General features: G+C 39.1%; 1 protein-coding gene across 3 annotated transcripts in view; it reads left to right on the forward strand.

The window, feature by feature from the left end:
• Window positions 1-16,242, forward strand: part of CRIM1 (cysteine rich transmembrane BMP regulator 1) — a 177,236-nt gene that overhangs the window by 121,618 nt on the left and 39,376 nt on the right. For all 3 annotated transcript variants that reach the window (XM_063391002.1, XM_063391003.1, XM_063391004.1), the window contains one exon: window positions 1,881-2,078. In XM_063391002.1, coding sequence (XP_063247072.1) covers window positions 1,881-2,078 — 198 coding nt within the window. The remainder of the gene's footprint in view (window positions 1-1,880; window positions 2,079-16,242) is intronic.

Below are 16,242 nucleotides of genomic sequence, written 5' to 3' on the forward strand. Positions count from 1 at the left end.
TTCTAAAATGGCAAGTACTAAATTTGGTGTGAGTTGTGTAGTACAGGCATAAAAAGCCCTTCTTGACTTAACTCCAGGAGGAGTTCTTTCCCAAAGCTCTATTGGCTATATCAGCATTAGGAGATGTAATTTGCTGGACTCAATTTTTAGGTTTTAACACCACTGACCTTTTAAAGGTACCAGGAACTATTAGCAAAAGTCTTCTATGCTTTTTCTGTGCTTTTTGTGTATTCCTCTGTCAATCAGAATCCTGTACCTAAGCTGAATGATTACATTCATTTTATTTCTTTGTGTATGATTTGATTTTTGGCGAGGTCAAACAATTTATTTACAGATGCAAGGTCATCCTAAAACATGAAAGATGCCAAGTTGAGAATTTAGGAAGCATTTTAATTTTTAATGCCTTATTTTCACAACCATCTCTTTCTGGTCTTAATCAGAATTTTACTAAAATTCTGAATATCAATACAGCTCAGGATGGGGATGGTGTTGTGTGCCATTTCACTCCAAATGTTTGGAGTGTCATAAAGTGGAATGGAATAATAAAGTGCCTTGGAATAAGACAACAGCTACTGGCACTGCTACAGGTTTTATCTACATTCAAAATGCATTGCCTTCCTTCCAAAGGAGACTGATGAAACTTCAAGGAAATAATTCACGTTTCATTCAATCCTTTTTTTCCTTCAGATAGGACACTTTATTTCTCCCAAGTCCTTCCATCTTAACACTCCTGGAAAATTAACTTATAATAAGTCACTTGTGCTTATTTGGTGTCTGCTAAAAAAAGATGTTTTCAGGTGTATTTATTGTTTTTATTCTATTAGATTTGCTTTAATGTGTAATTTGTAGTATTACTTGCTTTGCAAACCTGACCTGCTTACTCTACATTCTCTGATACTTCATTTCTAAGCCTGACAGTTACCTTTTATTAGCCACCATGAGAAGTTGTATACATTCACATAATGTAGATATCATTTTAACTATTAATATCAGTGCAACTTACCACATCTCTGGAGTACTATTATCTCTGAAGAGTAAAAGCTGCTTTTATTTCAAGTGATGGGTTAGCATATACAGACTTGCATGAAACTTGAAGAGAAATCTTACACAAAGTACGCTTCCTAAAATTCTGTTTTTTTAAATACCCAGATCTTAATTTGATTGCTAGCAGGGACTTGTGGCTTTTCAGGCAAAAACCTAAACTGAAATGAAATTGAAAACTGACCCTGTTGGAAAAGGTAGTATATCTCCAAAACTGGGGTGAGGTGCAGCTTAAAGGCATTCTTCCTGTTCCAGCAGCAAATGTGCCAGAGACCTCATCTTTGCTCGTAGTGTAAAAGAGGGTTGCAGTGCTGACATGAGTTATTCCAGTGGGTCATTTAGAAATGTCGGGACAAAAAAAGAATCAACAGCTCCAAGAACCATTTAGTCCTGAAGGGCAAGAACAAAAAATTAAAACATTAATTAAAACACACATCTGTAATGGGATTTCTTAGAGAACATGGACATGATGTGTTATGGAATGAAGTTTGAGCTATCCCAAACTGGACCTCAGTTATGGGCCTGTGTAGAAATAGACTGTGGCGCAGTTAGAATTGGAGTTTCGGTGTGTGTATGGATTACATAGGATAGTTAGAGTAAAATTATGGTAGCTACCTTAAGTTGAGATTGTTTCCATTCCTTTTCACACTGAATGCCAATTAGAAAGCACCTGCAATTGTAAATTATTTGAAACTGTATATAACCAGCCATTTCGGGAATGAAGAGGAGAAGGTATGATTTCACCATATTGGTTGTGTTCTGCGTTGATCTGTCCAGCTTCCCTATAGTCAATAGAGACCCTGGCTTCACACATCCCCTTGCAATGGCTCTCGTTTCAGACCCGCTTTACCCCGTCAATAACCCTGCTGGCTGCTACGCCAATGGGCAGATCCAGGCCCACGGCGACCGCTGGCGCGAGGACGACTGCACGTTCTGCCAGTGCGTCAACGGGAACCCGCACTGCCTGGCCACCGCCTGCGGGCAGAGCTGCGTCAACCCCGTCAAGGTGCCCGGGGAGTGCTGCCCCGTCTGCGAGGGTAAGAGTGCTGCGCCCCCTCACCTGGCTTTGCTCTGTCACGGCTGCTGCTCTCCTGGCAATTTGCAGTCTACGTTAAAACTTTGGAGGGTTGAAGAGGCTGGTGTGGCGTTGGCTGGTTACTGAATCATCACTGAGGTCAGAAAACGTCAGTGTGGTTTAACTACGCCTCTATGTTTTGACACAAAGAGTATAGTAAGAGGTGGTTGAGATCAGCATTATTTACTCATTTTTCTCTTAGTTTGGCTTAAACCTATAGGAGAGGTTAGAAGGTCCAAATGTTTATCGCTAGGCATTACTGTTAATTGGATTTTTCCTGTTTTCTTCTTTATCACTGTCATTTAGTTTCAACTAACAATCTCTTTGTACAACCTAGTTTGATATTGATATATCAATATTGATATAATTATTTCAGTGAAACTTATAAAAAGGGATATTACCTGGGAGATAGATTAACAACACAACTTAGATTAACTTTACAATTTTTCTGTTGTTGTTTGTGGAAATACATGTATGTGGTATAACTGACTGGGATTTAACCTAACTATAAATTGAAATGCTTGCCCAGCCTGATAATGGAAATGTGAAAATAAGACGTTATTATTGTGAGACATTAAAAAATATTTTTAATTGTATATGTAAGTGTACATTTAGAGATGCATTTTATGGAATAGCTGTTCATCAGGAAAAACACCAGATAAATTTAGAAATGGTTTATCTAGACCTAGAGCCATTTTCAGAGTATGCAGATACTTGTGGGTGCTCAGTGAGTTGCCATTTAAGTTTTTCTCATTCCATCTCTGATTAAAAAAAAAAAAAATTATATATCTATGTGTGTCTCAGGGCCCTTCTTTTCAGGGCCTTTGCAGTATCCATCCAAGTAAGCTCTCTGGGATATTTAGTTATTAGGATAGATCTGAGAAGCATAAAGAGTTCTTAAAGGTGCTCTTTAACTCCAGAATTTGCATCACTAGGTATGAAGAAGGTGTTTGATACATGTGTAAAAGCTGCCTGTGAATTGTACAGAATTGCACTACTTGCACTGAATTGATGTCACTGTTGGGAAGCAGGTGAACTGCTGTTAATCCTCAGTTATCACCTCAGGAAGGGTATCACAGAGCCTGTGCTGTCACTTCTCATTATCCAGGTGTCTGAGCCAGACGGGGAAGGCAGTACAGAGAGAAAGGCTGATGGAAGTATTTTCAACGTGTTAATACACTGAGAGGATTCTTTTCCTCTAATGAGGGAAGGATAGGCAAAAGTCTCTATTTTCTTCTTCCAGACTGGAAAAAATAGATGAGAGGTAATTGAACTAAAATGCATATAGATATCTAGATATATATGTATATAAGCTAATTATGAAGAACCGTGGGAAGCAAACACAGGGTCAAGCGTAGGCTTCCATCCTTCATTGCTGAAGGTTACAACATAAACAAGCTGGTGCTTCATTAACACACCACAGTGTAATGGCTCTGCAGTGCTCTCAGGACACAAGTTGGGTCCTCTGGAGTAGGCTGTGTAATTCTATGCAATAACATATTTCTACTTTTAGAAGAGGATGTAGCTGCAACTGTTTAAATCCATAAAAGTTGGCTTGTGGTTCCTTGGGTGTGTGACATATGGAGTGCAATCATACTTATGATACAAATGAAAACTGACACAAGAGAATTGTGGAATCAATATTTAAATTAGGTCCTTGTGTCATCTATATTATGTTTTATTAAAAAATAATCTGACTTATTTGTTTGTCATATTAGCTGTTGTGTGATGTATGCTTAATTGTAGTCATCTAGTTTTGAGTGTGTCATCTGGAGGGCAGTGATACTGAAAGGTATTTTGAGGAACTTCCTAAATTTTAAGCTTAAAAGCATCACATTTGCCTTGGTGTTTTTTTCCAACAGGTAATGAAATTATGTAAGTGGTGGAACCAACAATTAGTAGAAGTGCTTCTAGTTCATGCTAGGACAAAGTTTCAGCATACTTAGGTACCAGTGGTTAGATAGTATCTGAAAACACTTGAATTTTCTCCTCTTTTTTCCTTTTCCCTCTCCCACAGCAAACAAATATAAGCAAAACAGATTATTATGGTCGATTATTGCAAATTATTTAATTCCAGGAATCCAGATATAGGTTTGTTTCAATGATCAAAAAAAAAAATTCTGGACTCTTAAAACACAGTAATGAGTTCAGGTGCTAGCACCCAAGATTAAAAAAAGTTGAGTTTTCAAAAAGCACCTTTGGATGATTTGATGAGAAGTTATAAGCATCTGAGACTTAACTTATCCTGCAATAAAAACAAATTTAAAAATCCCTCAGAAATGAACCATCAAGGGTACCAGCAAATCTCCTGAAGTTATGTTTTGGAGCATCAAAGAAGTTCAAGGCTGTTGTGCCTTGTGATTAGCAGCCTGAATAAAAGTATTTAGATACATGAGAGCAAGGTGTTACCTGATTTGAACTATGACTCCTGCGTGTCTTTCTGAATCTGTTAACGTTTTGCTGTGAAAGCAAACATTAAGACAATCTCAGAACATTAGGAAAAAATAATAATAATGTCAGATGTTGACTGTCTGCATTTAACATTAAGAATGTGTATCTTGATTTTTTTTAAAAAAAAAAAAGGTAATATTTGAGCTGATGGCAGCAGGGACTTGTGTGTTAGCTGTGGACTTCTGGCCCACCTCCAAGGTCGGATAGCTTCATGTGTCTTAAGCCTTAAATCTGAGATTAGTAGTGTTTCTACTTGGAGTTTAATGCGTGGGGTAGGAAACAAGTACTGCCTGCTTTCATTACAATACAGCTGTCACTTGCTAACCCACTAGCAAGCAGCTTTGTTAGCTGTTTTCTGGTTTTCCTTGTTCTAAGGCTGAACTGGATAAGTAGGAGTGCCATAGGAAGACAGTTAAAAACTTTCACTTCCTTCGCACAACTGGTTTTTCCTGAATTTTAGTTATATCATTTTAATGACAGCCTAGTCCCATCTAAAATGCTATTTTGTTTCTGCCATCATCCAGCCACCTGACATCTCTATTCTCTTAATCAGGTAAGCTGCATGGATCAGTGCCTCTTCCCATTTTAAATCAGCTTCTCACTCTTTATCCTCAGCATTGTTACTGTTGATGAAGTTCTGCTGCTGATGCTCACTGTGTTGTCCATGACCTGCAGGGGTGATGGGAACAGGGGAGAATGAGGTCCTGGCTGGGAAGCTGGCTTAAAAATCAATCCCTTCATTTTAATGATTCTAGTGAAAAAGATGTGCAGTACCTTTTAATGGAGCTTCAAGCAATGAAGTAAATTCCAGGCGCATTTTTTCCTAAAGAGGAATTAAAATGCATCACTGTCAGCCATCTGATGCTTTTCTGCATACCGCCTCATCGCATTTGTGTATCCACAGCTTAACCTGAATTTTGCAGTGCACTGTATGAGCAGAAGTGTTGACTGTCCTGTGCTCTCCAGTTTGATTTCTCCATTCTTCTCCTTCTCTAATTTCCTTCTGTTCAGGAAAGAGAAGCCGAATATCTAGTGTGGGCAAGGGTCTGGCATTGGTGGCATTATATAAGTGTTATATTTTCAACTATGCAAGTGATTAAAGGAGGAAAAGCAGTGTATTTTAGTGATATGTTCAATAAATGGGCAAAAATAATGTAAACTTTGCAGCTGATTTTAGAATAGTAGTTTGCTAGTGATTGTAAAGATAACCATACCTCATTTTACACTCCTTTTTTGAATTACTTCCAGTTCTCACTAACATCTCAACACTGTCAACAAGAGTAGATACCATAGAGAAATAACATAGTTTTTGCAGATTAGTTTAAAGTTACTTCCTTTTGAATGTTGTATTATGTAATTGCATCATGAATATACTTTGCTTTTTTGCTCTGACATGTATACTACATTTCTTGATTCAGCTGTAGCTCTTAACTTTTTGCATTAACTTTTTCACTTTTTTTGTGGACACTAACACAGAATGTAGGAAATAATTATTTGTATTTTTCAATCTTAACTATGCATCAGATCTAAAGCAGGAAGAAGAATAGGACCTGCTGAAAATCCCCTACTATCTTAGTCAGTTCTGTTGCTGATAGACCAATTCATGCTCATATTTCTATTTAGAAATAAGTTTTAGATAAAGAATAATAAGGAAGACATTTTGTATGCTTATCACTATTTTTAAGAATGCATTTATTCCTCATCGGACTTCTATTTACATTTGAAAGAGAACCCACTTCCAGCAGCTAGCTTCAATTGTGTGAGCTTACTTTAAGCGTGTCAGATATAAGCTCTTTAATATGCAAACCAAAACATTTAGTCAAAGGTACTTCTATCTATATTTTGGTTTGAGTGTTGAGGGATATAGGGATTTGTGGGGCATGAAACTGATAAGAAAATTCTAATCAAAACTGCTTGTGGATCTGGCCTGGCTGTGGCTCATCCAGAGTAAAAGGTTATTGGTATCAGTCACTTCTGACTCTTCCTCTCTGTCTTTGATCTAAATGCTGCTGTACCTGCAGGTCTGCCAATTCAGTTATTTCTTGGCTGGTTTATAATCAGTTTCAATGCAGGACATATTTGTTCCCCTAGATAAGTTTACATTCCAGCAGCTTCATAAGGATAAATTTTTTCTTGGCTTACATTTACAAAAAAATTTTGCTGCCAGAGATCACATATAACATACTAGAAATTCTCTGTACAAAGATTCTTGAAATATGAGCACAGTATGTCAGCACACAAATATATTCAGCCTTTGAATATGGTAAGTTCCAACCAAACATTCCCATTCTGTCATGAAGAAAATCCTGATATTCTTACTACCACAGTGAGAAAACCAGGCTGTGAGGATTGAAGAGATTTAAGTTACATAAAAATAGCTGTTGACATTTTCCTAAATTATAGACCTAGATGGAGCAATTATGATATTTCTGTTACTATACAGAGTTGATTTGTGTCTGTTCTCTGCAGTAAACCCTTTTCAATTCTTCCTACCTGCTGCTGTATGTGTGTCCATGGTGCACATCCTGTATGTGTGCTGTGCAATACACGTTCCCATGTTGATTGGATGCCCAGATTGGTTTGAAATGTATAATTTTCTGAATGCCTGCCTTGGGTTAGCTGGACTTAGGGAAGATGGTGACAGTCACTCCCCTCACTTCAGTCTTGCCTCCTGCTGCTGGAAGGGGAGGCTGAGTGAGATGCTTGAGATGCTTTACACTTGAGCTCCCTGGGGAGATTGATGAGGAGGAAGAGACAGAAGCACAGAGGGGTAGGTACATGAAGGAGAGGGGTATTTATGGATGTGGTGTCCCAATACAGTGAGTTTGTATATGGATTTAATTTCCAAATCTGTGGGCAGCCTCTCTTGAGTTGCACTGTAGCTGGTATCCACTCGTATCTTTACCAGCTCTGATGTTTATACTACCTCAGATCAAAGCTAAATTTATTTTAACTGTAGACAACAAAGCTGAAAAGAACAGCCAGTGTCTTGGAAGGCAGAGTATGAACTCATATGTGTTTTAAAGCAGAGAACTGACAGAAAGATGCTGACCAAATTCAGCAAGGGAAAATACAACGTGCTATGCTGTGAGGAACCAGATAAGGTTTGATTTTTGTGTCAACATTGTTTAACCAGAGGTATATGGGGGAAGGACTGCACATGTACCACTTGCAGGAGGCAGCTAGGAGAAGATGGAGGAAAGCCCTGTCTCTAGGAAGACTGGCTGACAGCCATTTCATGTCTCACATGGAATAGGCAGTCAGCAGGAGACCACCAAGGACACTGTGTCCTCCAGAGTGGTTCTCCAGCTGGGTGGCAGAAGGTGTTCACTCAATGGACTGCAGGCAAACATTCAACTGGGCGAGTGGTCTCCTGCCAGTGAGCAGACCTTGGGAGGCACTGGGGGTATAAAAGTAACTACATCACAAGCTGCTGGGCTCTTTTCTTTTCCCTCGCTGTTTTTGCTTGCTCTCACTCACTTGCTCTCCCTCTTGCTGGCTGGACACCTGTTGACCACCTCCTGTGTCCTGTCCTCCCACTTCCATCTTCCTCACCTGCTTCCAGCCCCATGTCACCGATCCAGCCCATCACCACGATCCCTGCTGCAGCCCTGTCCGGGGCTCTGGACCTCCTGCCTGATCCTCACTCACCCCGTGCCCGGCCCCGCGGGAGCCGTGCCTGTCCGGGAGCTGCGCGGGCTCCTGGGCCGGCAGTGTGCACACACGGACGCCGATGGCATTCCAAGTTCTGGTGGTAACACGTGCTTTTTCTCTCTGTCCCCCTCTCTCTCTCACCCCCCACCTGTTATTTTCTCTTCTCCTTCCTCTTTTCGGTCTTTCCTACTCTTCTTTAGTTGGGCATCACACCCTTTTTGTTACCAATAAATTAATTCCATCCTCAGGTGCTCTGGTTTAGGAGGGGCACTGGCAGATCATCTGTTTTAAAAGAACTCCCTGCAGTTCCCCTTTAGTGGAATGTGACATGCTTGGAGGAGATTCCTCATGAGTCCTGAACTGGAGTGATTGTTAAATAGCCACTTTCCAGGAGGGGTTTGGTGATTAAGGGGGAAAAAACATGTTGAACATGGATTAACAGGGCCTTGAGAAGGCAAATACCATACTGAAATTAGGATCAAGAGAAGAGTTCACAAGACCTGAAGTAATCCTTTTTGCTCTCTTTCCTGTGAGCCAGTACGTCCCTGGATGACATGGTAGTCATACTTGGTTCTTTTCTGTACATTGCTTCTCTGATAAAGGTGCAAGCTGGAAAGCTTTGGAGAGCTATGAGCACAGTTCAAAATTTGTAAAACACATCCTGGGAAGACAGACTGAATAAATTGGATTGGTTCAGCTTAAAATAAAACTGTGAAGTCAAAATGTGAACATAGCAGTCCTCAAGTGCCTGAAAGGTTGTTGAAAAGAAAAAGATAAGACAAAAAATAATGGAATTGGATTACAAAAGAAAAAGATGGGATTTAGAGGAAGGCTGAAAGTTTTCGAGGAAAACAAAATTCCCTCTGTGGCATGTTGTGACTAAGATTGTCTTTTTGATGTGTTCGGGGCATGGCAGTTGTATTTGCAGCCTCAGTGAATAGAGATTTGCTCAGGAAATTGCTTGCATGACTGAAGGCAGTAATGGTAATTCCCAGGTAGTTTTCAGTGTTCATGAGAGTGATGGCTGTAGGTTACCAATATAGAGCCCGATACACCTGGGGGCTTGGAGGGGAAGAGTGTTTGGGGGTCTTTTTAACTAAACATCAAAGTGATCACAACCCTTTTGGCAAGACACCTTGATAGAATATGTCCACTTAAATCACTTATTTCCAGTTACCTGACACACCAAAGCCCATGGGCTGTGCATGGGGCATATTAATCAAAACCCAGTGTATGAGGCAGGGGACTGGTACTTTGAGGTGGCTGTTTCCATAGGGAGAGAGGCAGAAAGCCTTCCCACAGAAAAGGCATAAAATTGGAGACAGAGGCATATTGAGACACAATAGGGTGGAGGGGACGACCTTCCTTTATCCTTGGCCTGTCCCCAAACTCAAGCTCTTCAGTTGACTCAGCTTTTCAAAGGCATGCACTTCCTTTCTCTGGTGAGAGCTGGGAAAAGTAGGCCCATTCCCTTCTGTGGATCCAGCACAAAGAATTAGTTTTAAGCTCTGATGGGTGCTTCTGTAACTCCTGTAGTGATATTGGCCCTTTGGGATTTGACTTTGTTTATTTCATCTATTATCTATTTATCTGTTTCATTTGCTTTCTCTCTCTTTGTTTTCCAGACTTCTCTTCATTAAGCACCAAGGCTTAGGCAGTCATATTGGCCTTCTGTGCTTTTTTAGAGCAAATGGCTTACTTTTGCAGCATGAGAAAGGGAGAACATTTCTTCAGATTAAAAGAGACAGCTAGGGAGAAAGGGGGTTTTCAAGTGCCATAAGAGACTGCAAAATTTTGATATGTGCTCACACTTCTTTAGGCTCAGACCAGCTCTTCATGGGGGCTGGTCTGGGTTCTTGTTCCACTGCAGCTAACCAGATCCATTGGCCATCAGCTGCAGTTAGTACTGCTGCTTACACACCTGCTTGCTTCTTGCTGGGCTAGCAACTTGGCTTGCTAGGTAACATTACTGTAGTGTAAGTAGCAATTCCATTTCTAATGAATTTTACAAAAAAAGAGGGAATATACCGTATGAATATATAATAGCATGTGAATAATAGTAATGAAGCTGCAGTGATAGAAATAACTCTTCCCTCGGGCCATCTGCATCTGTGGACAGCAAATCAGAATAATAACTGTGTTCACAGGAAGTAAATATTGGTTAGTATAGCATGATTTTTTTTTAACAAGATAATAAATACAAGTGTTCAGCACTGGCATTGATGCCAAAAATGTCCCTTAGGAAAGTCTGTAGTTGCTCCTATTCCCTTGCATCTCTCAGAGGCTCAGGCTATTCATAGAGAAAGCTGATACACAGTAATTGGTTATCTCACAGCACGTCCTTCTGCAAGAGAGCCCTCAGGTACAAATGGCAGGGTGCCAGCATAAGCTGTGAATGAGAAATTAAGTGTTAAACAAAATCCCCTCAGAGAATTTTCATGAATAAGACCCACAGTACTTTGCTGTCATTATGGCTGACACTTTATCTTCACAAAAAGAAATTAACATTTTCATCAATAAAGGAATCCAAACTCTAGCTGAGATGTAATTCAGTTCAGTTCCTTTAGCGTGTCTAGCACTTCATTAAGTAAAAACAGGCAGCGGAGTCCAGTGAAAAGAAATTTGATTCATTCAGGATGAAGTCAGTGGTAGTGAGCAGTGTTCATTGACACGGGGTGTGGGCCCAGAGCCCTCCTTAGAGCATGAAATGTAAGTTATTGTTCGGCAGCAGCGCTGCAGCTCCCAACCAGCCTTTTCATCAAAGTCAATTAAGGGATGCAAACGCCACGCTGCAGAGAGCTGGGCTTCTCTTTGCCAGATCATGATTTAGTGTAGTGGTTCTGGAGAAGGCAGCTGAGCCTGTTGAACCACTGTATGATGAAACCAAACGGGCCAGTGCAAGCCAGTGAAATTCAGGAAGACTGTATGAGAATGGAAATGTTTTCATGGTTTTCAGTGACTCGTTGAATTTAGTAGAAGACTGCTGAAAGGATAAATAACCAGAGAATCCTAATGAATATGTATCAGAGGATGTCTCACTTATAAACAACCTCATGGATCCTTCTAATGTTTTCAGCACCAATGGTTTTCATAGATTTGCCCCAGATGTACACTGATTTTGTGTTTATCTTCACCTAGTAAAATAAGTGAATGGCCTTACTAATGTATTTGGACATATCTTGACAGACTTAATTTATTCTGCTTTGACAAGGTGGTGGTTTCTTAATGTCATTCCACCTAAAATTGTCAAAAAAAGTTCTTATCAGCATTAAAAATCATTTGATGACTATACATGCCTGTTAAACCAAAAACTGCTAGAATTGGTTTTGACAGAAGGTTTTAACTTCACATTTTGGGAGTAGAAAGTATGTATTTTGATTGCATCACTGCAAAAAAGACATACATATACCCCCAGCTTCTTTACTATGCAGCAATAAATAGTCACTGACTGTAATAGTTTAAAGAAAAAATACCTATTTTAGCAGTTTCAGGTTGGCAGCATGAATAAAAATTGAGACAAAAGGCTGCCAAACTGAACTATGTGTTTTGAGATATTAATTAATATATTTTCAGAGTTACTTGTGACATTAGAAAATTATATCACCTAAGTCCTTGCATACCTTTATAAATTGTTATGTGACGCTGAATTGTTTGAACCCTGATAGCCGACACAGAGAGCTACATTCTGGGGAAAAATTTCCTGTGAGGCATTAGGTATTTCAAACTCAGGAAGGAAATTCTTTAGCCCAGGACTCAGGACTGATATTTTTCATGTAATGAATTGGAGGGGCGGGGAAGGCTGGAATGCGAACTATGAGGATGGAAAACATTTAGCCACTCTTGGAATGATATGAATGTTTTTACAGGAAGCTTAAGTAAACACACATGCTGCTGCTTAGTAGGCTGCAGTTAACTTTTTTGGACAGTAGACAAATTTTAAACAAGTATGCAGGCTCGAATGAAAGGCTGTTGAGCAGCACACCCTTCAGGCCTAGTTTTGAGCCAGTTATCACTTTAAACATTAGGTAAAAAGTTAGACTGCTGTTTGGTTGGGGTTTTTTCTGTGTGTTTTTTTATGGTAAATGTTTGAATGTACTGATTTTGAATTTCTTTAAGTCAGTTGGTACTGGTTTCATAGGATCAAAACATCTTACTCCTTTTAAAGGTATAGTCTGTGTTATGAATTACTACAGAAGAGGGAGCTATTTCACTTTCCCCAAACATGAGCATGTTCTTTATTATTCATGCTGGAGATCTTTCTCCTTGTTTAGTATATGATTTTTATTTATTTTTTCTTTTTCCTGCAGAAGAGGCTTTTGTTTTATGAAAACAAAAGAGATGTTGGACATTCTAGAATCCTATTCTGTTGAGCTTATTCAGAAATATTTTGCAGAGGAAAAATCTTAGAATACAATAGTTACTTCCCTACTTACAACCACTTTTATAAAACCATGGAGTAGCTATTTCCCTCACATGATATTACTGAAAGTATGAAAAAGACCCTTTTTGGAGTTAAAATACTGCATTCCAAATGAAATAAAGCAAAGAGATTGTTTTTTTGCAGATTGTTTATGCAAACCTGCATAATCTATTGTTAAAGGAGAACAAATAAATGAGACTGATCAAGCTGGTTGTGGCTGTTACTAAATAACTCTTAACAGAGAATTACCCTTACAAACACCTGGAAGAAATTTTGCTTCCTGAATTAAAAAGCTAGTTTTTAACTTATGAAGTAGATTCAGAGAGATAGTGTTAGGCAAACATGTACTTATTTTGCAAAAGGAAGGCAATCAGTACTTGGCAAAAACATACAGAAACCATCAGAAATTGAAATGCTTGTCTTTTGATTTCAGTTCCTTGATTAGGATTCATTAAGAATATTGCTGCTTTTACTGAAAATGTCCTGAGTTTATATTAAAGTGAAATTCACAGTCATGCAAGTTGGGAAGGACCACTAGAGAGTCCTATCTCCTGCTCAAAGCAGATCCAGTGACAGAAAGGTGTAAGGGCCTTTTCCCAGGTAAATTTTGAGTATTTTGAAGGATGGAAATCACACAAGTCTCCATGACCATGTTGTAGTTTGATGACCCACATGATTTGAAAGGAAGATCAAAACAGCTTTTATCAAATTGTCTTTTCCCATTTCACGCTTGTGTTTGTTGCCTCTCATGCTAGCCTGGAGCCACATCCAAGATTAGCCAGGCCTTGTCATCCTTCTACCCTGAGGTTAAGGAGTGGCAGACAGCCCCTGACCCTCCTTCCCCAGGCTGAGCAAGCCCTGCTTTGTCTCAGCCTGTCATCGTGTGCCACCTCTCCAGCCCCTGGCCAGCTCAGTGGCCTTGTGACCTGCTTGCTCAGGTGTGTCCATGTTTCTCTTCTACCATGGAGCCCAAACCAGGACACTGCTCCAGCTGGAGGATTCCTAGTGCTAAATGGAGGGAAACCATCACTTCCTTGCACCTGCAGGCTGTGTTGCTGCTGGTGCAGGTCCCTCTTGTCCTTCACACAAACAAAAAACTGAACTCTTGGTTCTCTCATAATAATTCAGCTTTGTAGTAGAGCAGTTAAGTATAATCCCTCTTTGCTTTCTGATACAAACTAGCCAGGGTTCAGATTTTGAACATCTCACTTCATTTTTTGAATGTGATAGGAAGGTGGGTATAATTTTTCTTTCTGGTTCCATACATAAGAAGGAAAGAAGGATTCTAGTTAGTTAATTGGCTTTTATATAATTTATACAATTATGATTAAATCTTCAATGAATGGTTTGTTTTTAATATGCAGATAAACACTAGAAGTTAACAAGATTGTAATCAATTGTAAATTGTCCCTGTTTTTTTCTTTATTTTTATTTGTTTTCCAAGACTTCAGCAGTCAATGGTGTATTTCAGTTTTCATTCTTTCCCTTTTTTTAAATAATTGATCAAATTGTATATATAATAAAACATTAATCCTGAGAAATAAATTTTCCCTGATCTCACTCAAATATTTCTCCACCATGTCTGCACCAATTTCTCTCTATATCTGAACACTCGAGCAGTACCTTACTACCTCAATAGTCATCAAAGTATAACAAATATAAGGTACAGTACTGCACCTGATTGATCATCCTATGTTCTTGTGGGTGTATTTATAGTAGTTCACATTGTTAACAAGAAAATATCTGCTCTTTGTACTACAAGCTGTGTCACATCACTCAGAAGTGGGAGGACTCAGAAATATATTTAAAAAAAAAAAAAAGGAGTATAGGGATTGCTCATATTACAAAAGTATTCTAGATTGAAAAAAATCAATGAAAATACTGTTCCACCTTGATATCTTGTTCCTTTTTTTTTTTTGACAACCAGTTTTTGTGTTGGTATTGTTAATATAGGCCCTTAAGGACAAAGCCATCTCCAGGCATTACTTGAATGTCACCCTTCTTTCACCATAAATCCAGTTTGATTTCAAGCTGGAATGGTAAGATTCAGGGTTTGATCCCATATTATAGAACTTTTCAGTGGACTAGTCAGACTGAAGGTCCACCAGCAGCTGAAATACCCGCTGTAGATTTTAAAATCATTCAAGTTGTTTTTACATAAATGGCATTGTAAAAAATTAATTCAAATATTTTTATCAACTTCAAGCAAACAAATAATTTTATCAACAGCAAGCAAATTAATAATCTGCACCAAAATTCAGCAGAGAAAGTATGAGAGATGATGTATGGAAGCATGATGTTCTAATAGGAATCTGCCTTTAACTTTATATATAAGCACTTGACATCAGCAAAATCTGTGCTCCATTAAATAATCCATTGTTTTCATCCAGACTCTCTTCAATCCCCCCCTCTTTATTTTCCTCTCTTTCCATGCTATGGTTGTATTGTTGGTAAAGCACACAGGCAGAAACAGCACCCGTTTTTCCCACCCATTGTCTGTGCATTTGTGCGCTGGATCTTTCCTCAGCCGTTTCTACCACGAGCAGCAGTGAAAGCCCAGCTCAGATGGTGTGGTGGTACTTGCTTTTTCAAGCTTAGCTGCTGCTTGCCTATTCAAATAGCCACAAGTCTGGCAGAGCAGATCTGGCTTTATTTGTTGAGTCTTGTCTAGTGAAGTGAAAAGGCCTGAATTTATTTTTTTTTCCTGGCTGCATTTTTGCACATGTGGGGGTAGGGAATGAAATTATTTCTTTTGTCCTCTGCTTGCAGCTCATTGAGAAGCAGGCATGCATATAAAATTACTGTATCTCGGGGCTTACCTTTAGGGAGAGAAAGGAGAAAGAAACAGATTTGTAAGCTTGACTGGAAACACTGAGGATGCTGAAAGCAGGCCCAAAAGTGGAAGGTAACAGAATAATAAAATACAATGAATAGAGGATGAACAAAAACTTTTCAGATTATTACAACAACAGTTTAATTTCATCCTATATAAGAAATTCCATATTACTGCATGTATCAAAGGCACAAAAATTGTGTCCATGTGTCCAAGGCTAGGGAGCATCAAAATACAGATGTTTAGTTTGGAAATTCACCAGAAATTATACAACAAATATCTATATATAGATATAGATGTATAAAATTATGAATGATTTTCCTAGATGTTAAGTTATACCTGCAATTACAGGGAAGTTATCTTGAAGGGTAGACTTTAATGATGGGGAGCAAAACACAATCCTCTTTCTCTCTAGCTTTAGTTTACACCCGAGTGGATCAATGAATGCTGACTAACCTGCATCTCAACTTTCAGTAAGGCTTTGTAGGCTTTTTTTATTGGGACATTTTTAGCTCTCATCTGCAGTCAGGTGGTAAAGCTGCAGTCATTTCAGTTCTCCGGATTGTGTTAGTGTCAGTGAACTTTGCTCTGGGCAGCAGTAATGATTCATATGATTTGTGCTGGTTTTAGCTACCTGTGAGTCCAAGCATTGCTGTGGCCTTTTTGTCACTTGGAGTGTAAGGCTTGTGGTGGCTGACCAATAACCTGAACGTAGCTTCAGGGCAGCTCTTGCATTCTGGCCTTTTGCATGTTTAGGATATTTTGGTT

Source organism: Prinia subflava, chromosome 2, assembly GCF_021018805.1.
Source record: "Prinia subflava isolate CZ2003 ecotype Zambia chromosome 2, Cam_Psub_1.2, whole genome shotgun sequence".
Lineage (NCBI taxonomy): Eukaryota > Metazoa > Chordata > Aves > Passeriformes > Cisticolidae > Prinia > Prinia subflava.